General features: G+C 46.7%; 1 protein-coding gene across 1 annotated transcript in view; it reads left to right on the forward strand.

The window, feature by feature from the left end:
• Window positions 1-16,093, forward strand: part of znf407 (zinc finger protein 407) — a gene marked incomplete at its 3' end in the record, with an annotated part of 172,962 nt that overhangs the window by 121,719 nt on the left and 35,150 nt on the right. The window contains 7 exon segments of the mRNA XM_080425935.1: window positions 5,662-5,828; window positions 11,299-11,355; window positions 11,358-11,380; window positions 12,976-13,114; window positions 13,919-14,002; window positions 14,005-14,038; window positions 14,376-14,464. Coding sequence (XP_080282061.1) covers window positions 5,662-5,828; window positions 11,299-11,355; window positions 11,358-11,380; window positions 12,976-13,114; window positions 13,919-14,002; window positions 14,005-14,038; window positions 14,376-14,464 — 593 coding nt within the window.

Here is a 16,093-nt window from a genome sequence, read left to right on the forward strand (position 1 = left end):
AAATGTCCCCCTCTAAACATTTGTGCGCTCGCTCGCTCTTTGTTTCGAATATGTAATTACAGTTAGACACACACGCGCACATGCGCGCGCACAAACGCACACGCACACACACACACACACACACACACACACACACACACACACACACACACACACACACACACACACACACACACACTAGCCACTCCACACAAGCACCACCTTACCACTTGGGGGCGATAGTGCAGAGTGGTGATGAGGCTTAAGGAAGTAAGGTATTGGAGTTACAGCACAGTCCCTCCTATGGGGATATGTCAGGATAATGGCTACCTGTGATGTTCTGACAGCACAGCCTGCATAGTAGTGGCATCAGTATAGAGGTGGATATATGGTAATGAGTGATGGTGAACCAAGCGCTCATCCCCCAGTACTCGAGTCAAAGTAGATATACTCCTGGTCAAATATTACTCAAACGTGTACTTGAGTATAAGTACTGGAGTAGTTGCTTTTCAAAATACCTAAGTAGTCAAAAGCACAAATTACAAAGTACATGTTCTTTTTAATATCAATGCATCGCTATATTGAAATTATATAGCTATATGCAGGACCCCCCCCCCCCCCGCCCAATAATAAAAAATAATATAAAACAAATATCAATAATAGTGAAAATAGCAGGAGTACAAGCTCACAACATGTCGGAATTGCTAAGCGCTGTGAGCTTGTAAATATGCTATTCTCACTATATTTGAAACAGGGCTTAAGTGGTTCATTAGTATTGAGTCAAAAGTACAACAATTGTCTTTGAAATGTAGTGGAGTTGAAAGTCAGTATATCGAAAAAATACAAATACATTACATGCATCAATACAATAAAGTACAGTACTCGAGTAAACTTCCACTAAGGGGATCATATATAGGGGGTGGATATGGTAATGAGTGATGGGAGGTACAACGCAGACATGGTGCTCAGGAGAGAGGCCCACCTGGCTCTTTTAGTAACATCTGCATGGGATGTCAGTCATGTTGCCCTATAGCTGCTTCGTGATCAGAAGAAGGAAAGAGTAGAGGATGGTGAAAGAGAGAGAGAGACATGTTGAAGTGGATATAGAGAAGGAAGGAAAGAGAGAGGATGGTGAAAGAGAGAGAGAGAGACATGTTGAAGTGGATATAGAGAAGGAAGGAAAGAGAGAGGATAGTGAAAGAGAGAGAGACATGTTGAAGTGGATATAGAGAAGGAAGGAAAGAGAGAGAGAGAGAGAGACATGTTGAAGTGGATATAGAGAAGGAAGGCTGTAGGAAGTGGAACTTGTTCAGTGTGAGTACAGATGTGTTTATTCCGCCTTGCTCATCGGGGGGTCCACATCAAGAAAATGATCAGACCTTCTTACGGATAATGTGCTCATCTCGTCTATATATCCACCTGTTTATTATACATTTATCGCTCTATCTTTAACGTTTTTCAGGCCAAGGACCCCCTAGCTGAGAGAGAGAGAGAGATGAAGCAGGGACCCCTCCACTACATCTTGAATAAAATGTGTTTTGCAGATTACTTTTTTTCCATAGATTTCATAGATGGCTTCGTAGACTTGTTTGACATACATTATCTTTACTACTAATATGTTGGATTCGTGTTAATGTGGGCTTGTGGATCTGCTATATACTGTACTGCACTTGAGTTCAATTTTGAGGTATTTTTTACTGTACTGGAGTATTTCCAATGTTCAGTACTTTTACTTCTACTCCACTACATCTCAGAGGCAAATATTGTACTCTTACTCCACTACAATTATGATTATTATTACAAAACATACATTAACCACTTCAGCTATATACTGTATACATTTCAGCTATTTTCAAAAGATTTGTATACGTTTGAAAACTTGTGAAATGGGACATTCTGCATAATGAGTACTTTCTACTTTCGGTACTTTAAGTACATTTTGATGCCAATACTTTTGTACTTTTACTCAAGTAAATTTTGAATTCTGGAATTTTACTTGTAAGAGAGCATTTCTACATTACAGTATCGATACTTTTACTTAAGTAACACATTTAAGTACATTTTCCAGCACCGCCAATGCTCTATCATACTCTCCACACATCTCTCTCTGCTCTCTCTCTCTCTCTCTCTCTCTCTCTCTCTCTCTCTCTCTCTCTCTCTCTCTCTCTCTCTGTGCTCTCTCAGTGCTCTCTACCCCCCCCGCTACCCCCTGGTATAGTGTTTTGCATTGGTATACCCGGTGCTGTTTAGAGGCGGCGGCAGCGCCGTAGTATGCATATGTATGGGGCGAGACGGTGGATCATGACGGGATCTGACACGCGGAGACAAGATCAAAGAGCTCCATCTGATCCCATAAAAATAGACGCGGGGCCCTCCCTCTCATCCTTACAAAACCCCCACTGATAGTCCAGACTCCGTGCCAAGCCCCGACTCCTCCATCTTCTCTCCTCCCATCTCTCTCCTTCTCTCTTTTTCTCCCTCTCTCTCTCTCTCTCTCTCTCTCTCCTCTCTTTCTCCTGCACGCCGCGTGCCCACGTCAAGGCCTGCCTGCCTGCCTGCCTGCCTGCGCGATTACGCTTCGTGATAAACAATGGCCCGTTTAGCTCATAAAGCAGGAGTGTTGTGCATAATGTTTACAATAAAAGATAGCATCTATTCACTCATCTTATTTACCTCTCCCCCGGTGGCACGCCGACGAGCCCTTCTATAAATACACAGAGAGAGAGACAAGAGAGAGAGAGAGAGAGAGAGAGAGAGAGAGAGAGAGAGAGAGAGAGAGCAAGGAAAAACAGACGCCACAACGATGTGCGTATATACGTACATCTATCAGCCGAACGTAATGTACGTATATCTATCAGCCAAATAAAGCATCTGCCAAATCACTTTGTGAGTGACAGAGAGAGTGGGGGGTTTGGGGGGGGGAGGGGTTTGAATATGCCTTTGAGATTAGAGCCAGGTGATAAAGGCGCCATTTTGAGATGGTCTTCGTCTTCTTCCTCCTGCCTTGGTAAATGAGCTTAAAATGTCTCCGTCGCGAGTGTGGCGACAGGAGAGAGCCGGGTCGACAACACCGGTATCGGAGCCCGATTCATCTTTATGGACTATATAGATTGATATGAAAGCTCAGCCAGGCACATTTCCCCTCCTTCCATCTCTCTCTCTCTTTCTCTCTCTCTCTCTATTCCTCCACCCCTTCTTAATCCTCCCTCTTTCTTCCCCTTTTTCCCTCCCTCCTCTCACCCTCCTCTCCCCCCTCCCTCCCTCCTCTCCCCCCTCCCTCCCTTCCAGTAAAGAAGATGTATGAGTTTGAATTATTGATTCAGACACATGCTACATGCTGCTCGGAGTCATTATTTGTTCAGGTGAGTGTCATGCTGCTTCGCTATGAAGCAGATTCCACGGGGATTAAGCGACACAATCAGGCCTTAAAGACAGCCTAAAATAACATGGCCCTCGCCGCAAGACGAATGCTCCCCAAAACCTGACTTCATTTGTTTATGACTCGCGCATTAGTCATTCGGTTGCCTAAATTATAGCGCAGGGGTAAAGATTAATTCATGCACAGGGTTTGCCTATTGTTCTTTTTTATTATTTATTATTACTCTCTGCACTAATGGGCTTTACTCGTAGTTTAATAAAATGAAGATGGATACGGGTCCGACCGGCTTACTCAACGCTATGTAACATCTTTAGTTAGTGGGTGACTGTTCACATAGAGATAGACAGATGTCTAAAGAATCGACGTACAGAGAAAAATAATATTTTGAAAAAATATGCTGTCTTAGTCGGGCAAAAACCTTCTATATTTAAGATTTTTATGTTTTCTTATAAATAGAAAATGCCCTATTTTATACTTACAATAGTTGACAATAGTCGATCTACAACATGCCCACACTAGGGACACCAGGTCAGAAGTGGATAAGTCTGTCTGTGGGTCTTATTAATTTAACTAATGAACAGTATTAACAAGGGCTTGTGACTAAATAATAACTACATTGGATCCGCTGGAACGTGGGTTCTTTTTTTTCCATTTCCTGAAAAGTAACGGCTTTGGACACAACACTATAGTGTCTGACTAATTGTTTGTTTGTTGATTTGTTAGTAGTCTTGAAACACAGCATTGCCGCGATCTAAACCAGTGGTTCTCAACCAGTGGTCAGGGGACCTTCAGTGGTTCTTGAGGGGGTTCCAGGTGGTCCCCAGCTAAATGATGGGGAGTTGGTAACCAAATGGACCCTTATAGATCTTTAACTCTTGAGAGCGTAAAATGAAACCAAATGGACCCGTAAGGGTCCATTTGGTTTCATTTTACGCTCTCAAGAGTTAAATTATTGTTAAACATCTGCATTACTTAATGAAATAATTGTTATTTTGATCAACGTTTGCCTGTTATCTCTCTTATGGTACCAACATCAACACAGCATGGAATTGTGGACAAAATCGTATCAAACGATAACAAAATATTCTACGTTTTGGGTCTGAGAGGCTAATTCTCATCAAACGGTGATGAACCCGTGGCTCAAATGCTGAATAAATAAAGGACCTTGATATGAAAAAGGTTGAAAACCACCGATCTAAACGACCAACATCTACAACACAATCAGTCATCTTTTAGGCCTACAGTACAGTATATGGGATGATCTCCAATGATGGAGGGCAGAGGCAGAGGTGTTGCTTGGTGTTTTGGTGACGGGAGGGACAGAGCAGGAGGGAGGGAGGGAGAGATGAAGCTCTGTTATGAGTAAAGCTATTCTCTCCTCCTTCCAGGAGCCCTAGGAGCAGAGAGAGAGAGAGAGAGAGAGAGAGAGAGAGAGAGAGAGCTGGGAGGTAAAGTGTTGCTATAGCTGTTCATTTAGCCCTGGCTAAGTGGTCAGGGACCCCTGGACAGGTGAACTCCATTCTCCCCACTGGCCCAGCAGGGGGTCTTGTACACACTGTGTGTGTGTGTGTGTGTGTGTGTGTGTGTGTGTGTGTGTGTGTGTGTGTGTGTGTGTGTGTGTGTGTGTGTGTGTGTGTGTGTGTGTGTGTGTGTGTGTGTGTGTGTGTGTGTGTGCGTGTGTGTGTGTGTGTACACACACACACACGTACACACACTAACAGAATTTCTCCAGTCCTCTGGGCCCTGGCGCAAAGCAGAGAATAAATGGTGGAGGTGGCAGGCCAGGACAGAAAAATCAATGCCTGCTTATACAGACATGACACACCAGCAGCCCCTGCATTCTGTGTGTGCCTGTGTGTGTGTGCCTGTGTGTGTGTGTGTGCGTGTGCTCGTATGTGTGTGTGTGTGTGTGTGTGTGTGTGTGTGTGTACCCCTCGCTCAATGCGTACACATTATACGCGCCATGCAATCATGTGATTGTACACCTAGATTGGGTGGATAGTAAGTACATGTGTGTGCACACATACGCACGTGTATGTCTGAGTATCCACAAGCCTCCTTTCCCGTCCTCATAGAGTAGGATTTTCTACCTTTTTTTCCGTTTTTTTTTCTTCTTTTTTTACAGTACTTCAGCTTTGGGACTAGTCAATAACGCTCTCCTTTGTTTTTTTTCTGCTCTCCCACTCTCTTTCTCTTTCCCTCCCTCCCTCTCTCCCTCTCTCCCTCTCTCCCTCTCTCTCTCTCCCTCTCTCCCTCTCCCTCTCTCCCTCTCTCTCTCTCTCATTCTCTTCTCCCCCCCGCAGGAAGTTTGAGTGTGACCTGTGCGACCGTTCCTTCAGTGAGAAGTGGGCCCTGAACAACCACATGAAGCTTCACACGGGAGAGAAGCCCTATAAATGTGCCTGGCCATCATGCCACTACGCCTTCCTCAACGTGTCGGCCATGAAGGACCACTACAGGACTCACACAGGTGACAAATGACCCCAGTCCCCCAGTCGTCGTCCCCCCCCCCCACACACACACCAGTGTTGATTTTGACAGCAAATTTAGATTTAGTTTTAGTCATAGTCTTTTGAATAAAACTCCATTTAGTTTTAGTCACATTTTAGTCACCTGAAATGTTTTACTGTTAGTCCAGTTTTAGTCGACTAAATATCATAGGATTTTAGTCGACTAAATCTACAGTTGATTTAGTCGACTAAAATGTATTTTGGCGGTGCCTTGATGGCGTCGTAATGGCTGATTTTACACTTGGTTGCATGCTGAAAATAGCCGATCTACAAGCTCACAACGCGTCGTGTTGTGAGCTTGTAGATCTGCTATTTTCAGAGCGCAACACCCGAGCGCAACCAAACATAAAATGACTTGTCTTTTAGTTCTACTGGACCTCTTCTCCACTAGTCCCTCCCTGACATTTTAGTCTAGTTTTTATTTGTTTGATGAAATTGTCAGTATATTTAGTCTTAGTTTTAGTCATCGTAGCTTAGTTTTTATTTAGTTTTCTTCAGTGAAAAAAAATATGTTCGTCGTAGTTTTAGTCGACGAAATCAACACTGGATCCGAGTCTCCCCGCCACCCCACACACACACACACACACACACACACACACACACACACACACACACACACACACACACACACACACACACACACACACACACACACACACACATCCACGGGAACTCGTCCTCAACACGTCAAACCCTTCCTTTCCCAGGTCCAAGCCATCAGTTCAGGCGAATTCTATTTTATTTTTTGGAGGGGGGGGGGGGGGGGTTGGGGGGAAGTAGTTGGTGAGGAGGTGGTGGGAGGCTATACCGGTCTCGAATGATCGCCTCCTCTCACTGTGGAGCTGGGAGTCGGGAGTCTCTGAGCGAGTCTTTATGCGGCCGCCCAGCAGTTTCCCCTCGGTCTCAGTAATGTCCCACACATGGCTCCTTGATGCCCTTTTAAGTCAATGACAGAAGCAGCAGCAGCCAGTGGCCTGACAGCCTGACTGAGCGCTTGCAGGAGAGCCCTCCATCCGTCATAGGCGCCTGCTGCGTGTGTGTGTGTGTGTGTGTGTGTGCTTGCGTGCGTGCGTGTGTGTGTGCTTGCGTGCGTGCGTGCGTGTGTGCGTGCACATGGCACAGAGTAGCTGGATGTTATTTTAAATGTGTCTTAACAGTGATGTACCGCTGAGGCACCTCCGATATAATTAGATGTTTTGTTTTCATTTGTTATCTGCAATCGTCACTACAGACCTGTGTCGCTCGGTCACCTGCGTGTGTGTGTGCGTGTGCACCATGCGCATGCATGCATGTATGTGAGATGTGGGTGGCATGACGGTGGCACAGAGAGAAAAAGCAGGGACTGTTAAAAAAAAAACTGAAGGAATCCACCGCAAACCGACAGACAGACAGACAGACAGAGAGAAAGAGAGAGAGAGAGAGAGAGAGAGAAAAGTGATGGTCCAAAAAAGACCAGCAGCGCTAAAGCTGCCGAGGGGAAGCGGGGAGAGAAGGAAGAGCGATCGAAAGCGAAAGAGGTAAAAGAGTGACTCTCGACTCTGATTAGTGACCTCCCCACACCCCCCCACCCCCCCTTAAAAAAAAGAAAGGGAAAAAACAACCCTATAACACGATTTGCTCCCCCGTCGTGCCCCGGTCGTCTTAATGGGCAGACCGTTAGCCGCTAGACGCTATCACTGAAATCACATTCCAGCGCCTGGGCCCGACACACTCTGAAATATTATCAGCGTGTGTGATCTGTTTAAAGGTTATAAATGGGCCCCTTCACGGGGCTAAGCTGCAATACTAATAAAATAAGTAGGAAACTAAAAGTTGAACTAATCCGTCCTTGTGACAGAGGGGTAAGTAATAGAGGGGATGTAAGTTATGTGGTAAGGCGGCGTAAAGCCCTGTAGCAGTGTGTGTGTGGGGGGGGGGGGTGTAGAGGGCAGATGAGGACTGATCGGGACGACGGGAAGTCGTCTTTACGGGGTGACGGGGAAGGGCGGGGAGGGGCTGTAGGCTCTCAGTGACTAGATGTTGATGAGAAGAACTCGGCTGGCGTTTCGTGCCAGTGTCTGCTTTTAGCTTGTTTGCATATATTCGCAGTGAGCGTTTGTGTACATAACGATGAGACGATGTCAGGCGAACGGTTGTACGTTTTCTCGGCGACTCTGCGGCCGTCCGTGCCCAGCCATGTTACACAGCGGAGCTGTCAGGGGGTGGAGGGGAGGGGGGGGGGGGGATCGGGGGGTGACAGCGAGCGAAACGGTGGGATATTTACCCTGCGTTTGTAATCGTTTCCTATTTTTGGGGGCATTCCTACCCCTATACTGCACTGAACCCGTGTCTGATTTTCTGTGTCGTTATGAATAGTTACAGCATGAAGTCTGTCTCTCTCTCGCTCTCGCTCTCTCAGTCAACACACAGTCAACACACCCAAACCCCCCCTCCCCCCCCCTCCCCTCCACCTCTAACTGGATTCATTGTTCTCTCTGATTTGTGTGTTTTTTATGTTAATCACTCTCTCCTCACACACCAGTCTTGTCTGAGCAGAAGTAGGAGGGGAGAATAGTGGTGGTCGTCAACCACCAGGGTCATTTGTAACGGCTGAATGAATGAGCGACTCAAATAAATAAATAAGTGCCGAGGCGTCCGACCCGCCCAGCTTTTCCCAGGCTCTCCCGGGCGGCGAGGAAGAGGGTGGGGGGGGGCGGGGGGCTAGGGGGTAGCGGGGGCATGGCGACAAGGGCCACAATTGATTTCCTCATTGCTTCAGTTTGTCGCTTAATCTGGCGATATGCTGATAAATCTTCGCACTTTGTCAATTAATTTCCCTGAAAAATGAGGCCCAAAATGGCGAGCACATCAATACAGCAGCGGATTCTGTGTCAAAAATTAAGCGGTAAAATTAATTGCCCTCCCATCCGCTCCTGCTAAAACATAACTAATGAGGGAGCAATTATAGCTGCATGCAGACTCCTCCGGGTTATTTAAAACACAGATATAGACGCCGCAGACGCACGCACAGCACACACACACACACACACACACACACACACGCACACACACACACACACACCGAGCGCACACACACATGCAAAGAGAGGTTGTATATTTTGACTTCAAAGTTCTTTTATTGTCTTGCATTGAGGCATATTTCATTCCGGTAGGTGGGAGGAGGCAAATCATTGGAACAAAAGAACAGAAACGCTGAGCCAATATGAAAATTGCCCCAAAGTTTAAGGGCCCACACTGTGTATAAGACACATTAGCTGAGCTGAGAGGCTGAACTCACCACCTGAGAGCCAGCTGCAGTGGTCAGGTATAAAACCAGTTTGTTCCCGTATAGCTGCAACCAGTTTGGAGATTTGCCTGCTACTGGGATAACGATAGCATGTCTAAACACTGCGTTCTTGTGACCCCAGTACACGGTGTGGTCACGACTTGCGGTTGTTTGTGACTGTGTGGTCTGTCTGTGTGATACGAGCATGCGTGTGTGTGTGTGTGTGTGTGTGTGTGTGTGTGTATACGTGCAACTGCCGGTGGCCCAGGCCTCTTAGCCGGCCGAATCCTTCGGCGTTGACAGCTCGCGTCAGTCCCCCCCCCCCCTCCCCCCCTTCACATCACCCCCCCCCTTCACATCACCCCCCCCCTCGGTCCACTGAGGGCTCACTGCCATCGAGCGGCAGATGAAAAGCACACATGTAATTTATCGCACAGCGTTTCCTCCTCAAGAATAATTGTGGCGACCGCGACTGGGCGCAGGAATCGATGGCTATGGATTTTTCTGCGGTGGGGTCTTGTAGCGTGGGGCGTAATGAGAGATGGAAGGGCGATGGGAGGGAGGAGCGGAGAGAGTGAGAGTGAGAGGAGAGTGGAGAGGGAGAGAGCAAGAAGGGGAGGGGTCTGGCACTTCTCTCTCTCTCTCTCTCTCTCTCCTCTTCTCTCTCCCTCTCTCTCTCCTGATAGGAACTAGGCAGGATGAGACCTTAGCAACTCCTGCAGGTTGAGTTTCAGACACACACACACAGGAGAGGAAGTTACTTTTTTTTAAAAGGGGCGACCATATTGGAGTTGGAACGTTGAACCCGTACGAATTTCGCTAAACGAATGCACTTTTTTTTTTTTTGTGAGGCTGTTTTTCTTCCTCTAAGTGGCACTGCATTAAAACACTGCTCACAGACGAGTGGTTTTAAATGGGTGTAATAAGGGAAACTTCAGGCTCCTTTGTCTCTGAGGACTCGGTGAAAGCTGTTATCTGTGCGAAAAATAAATAAAAAAGTTTAAAGCACTTACTTTGCCCTGCTGGAAGGTCTCACTGGAATGTATTATCAATGTGTCGCGCGACCTGAGGTTCAAATTCAAGATTTTCAGATGAATATTTCAATGGCAGTAATCTTATGGTTCATGCGTAACCACACTCTGTGTGTGTGTGTGTGTGTGTGTGTGTGTGTGTGTGTGTGTGTGTGTGTGTGTGTGTGTGTGTGTGTGTGTGTGTGTGTGTGTGTGTGTGTGTGTGTGTGTGTGTGTGTGTGTGCGCGCGAGGTGCGTGTGCGTGTGGTCGTTACATGCATGCACGCATGCGCACGTACAGAATATGGGTATACGCGTGTCATGCCCACGCGTGATGAGAGAGAGCGACAGATACATAAATACAGAGAGAGAGGAGAGAGAGAGAGAGAGGGGAGGGAGAGAGAGAGAAAGAGAGACCATCAGGCTGTTAATGACGGAGCCAGATGCAGGGAGGGGGAGGGGAGGGGAAGGGGGAGGGGGGGTAGTGGGGGAGGAAGGAGGGGCATATTAAAAAAAAAGAAAGATATAAAAAAAAGCTGTGTAGCTCTCTCGATGCAGCCCCATCTGGAAGGCATCGCCCCCAAATGAAGTTGTACAAAACCATCCCATTGATAATAAGCTAATTTTTATGGCTCTGACAAGTATGTAATTATGTTCAGCGGTGCTTTTCAGATTTTATCACAGTCAATAACCACAGTGGCAATCTCCCGTCCCCATTTGACATATTTACACGGACCCATCTGATTGGAGGAATAGTTAACTGTGAGAGCCCTGATGGATAGACGCTAGTGATCTGTGACTTCTGCTTCTCTCATCCGTCAAGCCGCTGCTGGGCTCTCCCACCGCTCATCTGTTTCCCCCCCCCCTCCCCCCACCCCCACCCCCTCCTCTTTCATCTTTCCTCACACTCTCTCATCTGTTAACGAAGTTGGATTTTTATTTTGTGTTATAGTTTTCCCCCTCTGTCTGGCTCTTGGCGATCTTGACTTTACAATCTCTCTCTCTCTCTCTCTCTCTCTCTCTCTCTCTCTCCTCTCTCTCTCTCTCTCTCTCTCTCTCTCTCTCTCTCTCTCTCTCTCTCTTTTCTTCCTAATCCATTCCTTGCCACAAAGTTTCATGTCACTCAAAAATCTTCCATCTCCCACTCTTTTCCAGGAGAGAAGTCTTACCTGTGTGACCTGTGTGGTTTCGCGGGTGGCACGCGACATGCCCTCACAAGCATAGACGCCAACACACAGTGAGCAACAACACCTCCCCCCCCCCCACCCCCACACACACACACACACACACACACACACACACACAGACATTCTACACGACCATAAGAATAGTCAATTACATTTACACGTGTTCATAATTATCGTGTGCACCAGACTGCAGATGCTCTATTTGTGTACGTTCATAATCTCATGTACTTGATTGAAACTGGTATATTATGACATGCTCTGCCATACTATCTTTACACACCTATTTGTCATCATGCACAATGTGCCCACGCGCATGGCATACACATAAACACACAGAGACCAGTGCATGCACCCACATTAGCGCACACACACACACACACGCGCGCGACGCGTGCGAGTTGATGAGCTGATGTCAGTGATAGGCATGTGTACCAGTATGGATGACTGAATCTGAAATGTTTAATTTCAGTTATCATTTCACCATGTCATCCTGTCGCGTAGGGAAATTGCATTTTTCAGATATGCCGTCAATAACGGCAGGTTTTTTTGGGGGAAAAAAAGTGAGGTGAGTGAAACAAATAGTGTTCTTAACCGCTGTCTGGCACAGCGCCCGGGGATCAGCATCCCCTCATAAATATTCATTTTTTTCCCCCAGCTCGTCAATATAATTCATTTTGTTTGCTTCTCGATTTGGTTCTGACTGTCTGTTTACACGGACTTCCAATTTCTGTCTGCTCGTCGTTCACTGACGTGTGTCAGTTCAAACGGTTAGTAAATTAGAGCCTCACATTATTACAATCTGCTGCTGTCCAGCTGGCCCTGAATACGCTCTGTGTGTGTATCTGGCTACGTGTGTTTTTTAACAAACTTGTGTGTGTGTGTGTGTGTGTGTGTGTGTGTGTGTGTGTGTGTGTGTGTGTGTGTGTGTGTGTGTGTGTGTGTGTGTGTGTGTGTGGTGTGTGTGTGTGTGTGTGTGTGTGTGTGTGCGCACGCGCAACTGTGTGTCCAGGTATCTAAAGCTTGATTTATACTTAGCTGCGCGCCAGTGTCACACCGAAAATAACCGATCTACAAGCTGATGGGCTAAAACTTATCACACTACTACTAGGACGTCACACTACAGGACTCACCTAAGCCTTGCTCATTATGCCTGGGTGGGATGGCTCAGGGTAGAGGACAGAGTACAGCTATTTGCAATGGGCCTGGTCTACAAGATATACTCATAAGGGACCTGTGCCCCTTGTACCTGTCAAACTACTTACAAAGAGTGAGAAACGCCCACGGGCACAACACCAGAGGGAGCTCCACTGATCTCATTCCCCCAGATTTGGCACAAACATGGGGAGGAATTCATTCTACTATTATGCCACCAAAATGTGGAATGCCCTACCACCAGCCATCATGGTGCGAATCCCTACTCTTCAAAATCGCCATTAAAGAGCACCTGTCTGCAATTTGCAACTGGACCGGGACAAGTCTTCTAGCTTACCAAAAGAAATGACCCCCCACAATTTTTCTGTAAATATACTTCTACTGCTCCTGGTAATTTCTTGTATAGTATCGTATGTCTTTGTATGTCTTGATGAATTGAATACATAGGACCACTATGGAAACAAGCCTCAGGCTTTGTGTGTCATCCTTTTAGCATTATTGTATAAGTGTACCTGGAGCTAACAACACTGCAGCACTCAAGACCCTGATGCTAGGGCAGGAGGGTCAGCGACTCAGTAGTCCTGGGTTGGCGTTGGCCAGACCGCACTCTCGCATCGCATCGGTTTCACGTGGTGTGGTGACAATAGCCGATCTACAAGCCTGAATATTAACCCGGACTCTAAAACTCTTCTAACAAGTCCCCCTGTAATGGCATGCCCACATTAGGGACGGCAGGTTGAATGTGTTAAAGTCCTAGCCTGGCATGGCATGGCCAGACTAATATCACTGCGTAGATATTAGTCTGGAACTTTTTCCAAGGGGGTGGTTACAAACAGATTCAAACTTTGAATAGTGGGTTCTGATTGGTCACCCACAACTCTGGGGTGAGCAAAATGTAATTCAAACCCTACCAGACCAATCTGCCCAGCAGGGCTATCTTTTTTTTTGCTGTGGCAGATTCGTCTGGTTTCCAGGCTAAACCCATTAAGACCTGAAGCCGATTCTACAAATGTCTTCTAAATCCCAACAGTTTTCTGAAAAACGTATTGTTTCTATATCAGTGGTGCTCAAACCTTTTCATGTCAAGGACCCCCAAAATGATATGTATTTAGCCACGGAACCCCTATCTCAAAACGTTTTGTCCAGGACCCCCAGAAACAAAGACTTGAGTTAAAAGGTTCGCTTTAAAATAATATATATTCAAAGATTTTCACACATTTCACGATTTTCAAAATAGCAGATCTACAAGCTCATAGCGCGGCACTCGGTGCCGCGCTATGAGCTTGTAGATCTGCTATTTTTGAATAGCGAAAGTGTAAAATAATGATTTTTTAGCTCAAATAAAAAAAGTGACATAGATGCGTTCCAGGTCTAAATGGCTAAAGTAATCCCGGCCCTCATCACCTGTGTCTCTCTCTATCTTCCCCCAAAACCAGGAGAGCGGCCCTTCAAGTGTCAGCTGTGCAACTTCGCCTCCACCACACAGTCCCACCTGTCGCGGCACAAGCGCGTGCACACCGGGAGAAGCCCTACCGATGCCCCTGGTGCGAATACAGGTATACCGGCTCATTGACCCGCCCCACGCATGGACGAGCTGATGATATGGCTGCCGCCATGATGGCGCTGATGATCGGGGGGGTTGATGGGGAGAGCCTGATAGGGGGGGGGGGGGTGTGTGTGTGTGTGTGTGTGTGTGTGTGTGTGTGTGTGTGTGTGTGTGTGTGTGTGTGTGTGTGTGTGTGTGTGTGTGTGTGTGTGTGTGTGTGTGTGTGACAGGTAGAGTCGTGGGTGACTTGGGGGTGCTTGTTAATGTTGGACGTTTGTGGTGTACGTGTGTGTGCATGAATGCATTTCTGTGTTTTGTGTATGTATGGTATGCGATGTGTGTGTCAGGTGTGTGAGGGGCGTGTGGTGGGGGGGAACGGTTCTAATCTCCACGGCTCCATCTCATCACTCTACCATCATCAACCGGGCCAGCCAGAGTCCCAACACACACACACACACACACACACACACACACACACGCACACGCACACGGACACGCACACGGACACGCCGCGCCGCACACTGTCACTGTCAGTGGCAGGTCCCTGTCATTAAAACACCATCATACCACATCAGTAATTACACAGGAAATTGTCGGTGAAATTGAAAAAGTTTTGGCTAGCGTTGCACATCTCCATCTCCTCGTCTCTCTCTCATTCTCTCTCTCTTCATCATCATTCTCTCCTCTCCGTTTATGGGGGAAGAGTGTGAGAGCGAATGATCTAAAACCCATCATTGGTTTTAGATGTACTCTTCGGTCTTTTCTTTTTTTTTCTCCTCTCCCAGGTCATTTTAGTACCTTCCTTCCATGGCAGCTCGTCGGAACGTGTCTCCATAACTCCCCTCCTTTCATTTCGTCTTCTGGTACTTGCAGTCTGATCTGCGGGAAAGTAAAGAATGATGAGTTGTAATAATTTTACTCTGGCTATTATTTTGAGATTAACAGAAGACCATGTCACCTTGTGCTAATGTTATTTGAAACTGCCGTGAAGGCTATCATTAGCTATCATTTCTTAACGCGTCCAATGGCACCACCGCAGCCAGACCCAGAAACGGGCCAATTGTTCCGCGCCGGGCCCCATTGTTCCTGCTACTGATACCAAATGATCGTTACAGATTGTGGCAAATGAAACAGCAAATTAGAAGCCCAATTAACATTTTTGGTGGCCCCAGGGGTGCCAAGGGGGTTCGGAGGGGATGAGCGCGGAGGGGTGGGGGTGGGGGGGGGGGGGGTTAGGGGTTGAGGCAAAGAACCCCGCTGGCTTACTAATGTGAGGATGAGGAATTGAATGCGGGGGCCCTCCGACAGCCATAAGGGGCCTCGCTTCACCCCTCGCTTTTTACACTTTGAATGCATGTTTAAAGATCCACCGGCGTCTCTAGCGACTTGACCGAGATAAGGAGGTACTAGATAGTGTTAGTGCGTTTGACCTTTTTAGATACAAGCCCCAGCTTATGAAATAAATATCCTGCCGTGGCCAAGATATTTAAGCTCTGAGGACAAATGAAGCAAGCGGTGTGACTGACAATGTTTAATTCTAGAAACGCAGATATTTTTTTGCTATGCTCTGTTAGCCGAAGTAAATCCCCATTTGCGGTATTAATACATCCATATCAAGAGAATATTCATGCTAAAAAATTTGACATCTTTGGATCCCACTTGTGCTACAATGCTATCTCCCCATCAAGGCCACTTCCTCAAATGCATGTAAATGAGTGAGAAAGTGAATGATGCATCAAATGCCACTCATCTATTATTCAAGACAGAGCAGGATAATAGAAGGGAGATAATTATAGTTGGGAGAAAACGGTAAATATTCTAATGATATTGCACTGGGAGTCCTCTGGCTGTCAATTAACAACGTCTATTTTACTATCCCCCGCCCTATTTATGCAAGCGGCACAAAACTTCTCCGGCTCGCACGCTTAACCCATCAAGACCGGGAACGCATCTGTGTCATTTCAAGATTTCTTTGGGCTATTCAAAAATAGCAGATCTACAAGCTCATAGCGCGGCACCGAGTGCCGCGCTATGAGCTTGTAGATCTGCTATTTAAAAAAAAATT

This window comes from Gymnoscopelus braueri (genome assembly GCF_963280865.1).
Source record: "Gymnoscopelus braueri genome assembly, chromosome: 4".
NCBI lineage: Eukaryota > Metazoa > Chordata > Actinopteri > Myctophiformes > Myctophidae > Gymnoscopelus > Gymnoscopelus braueri.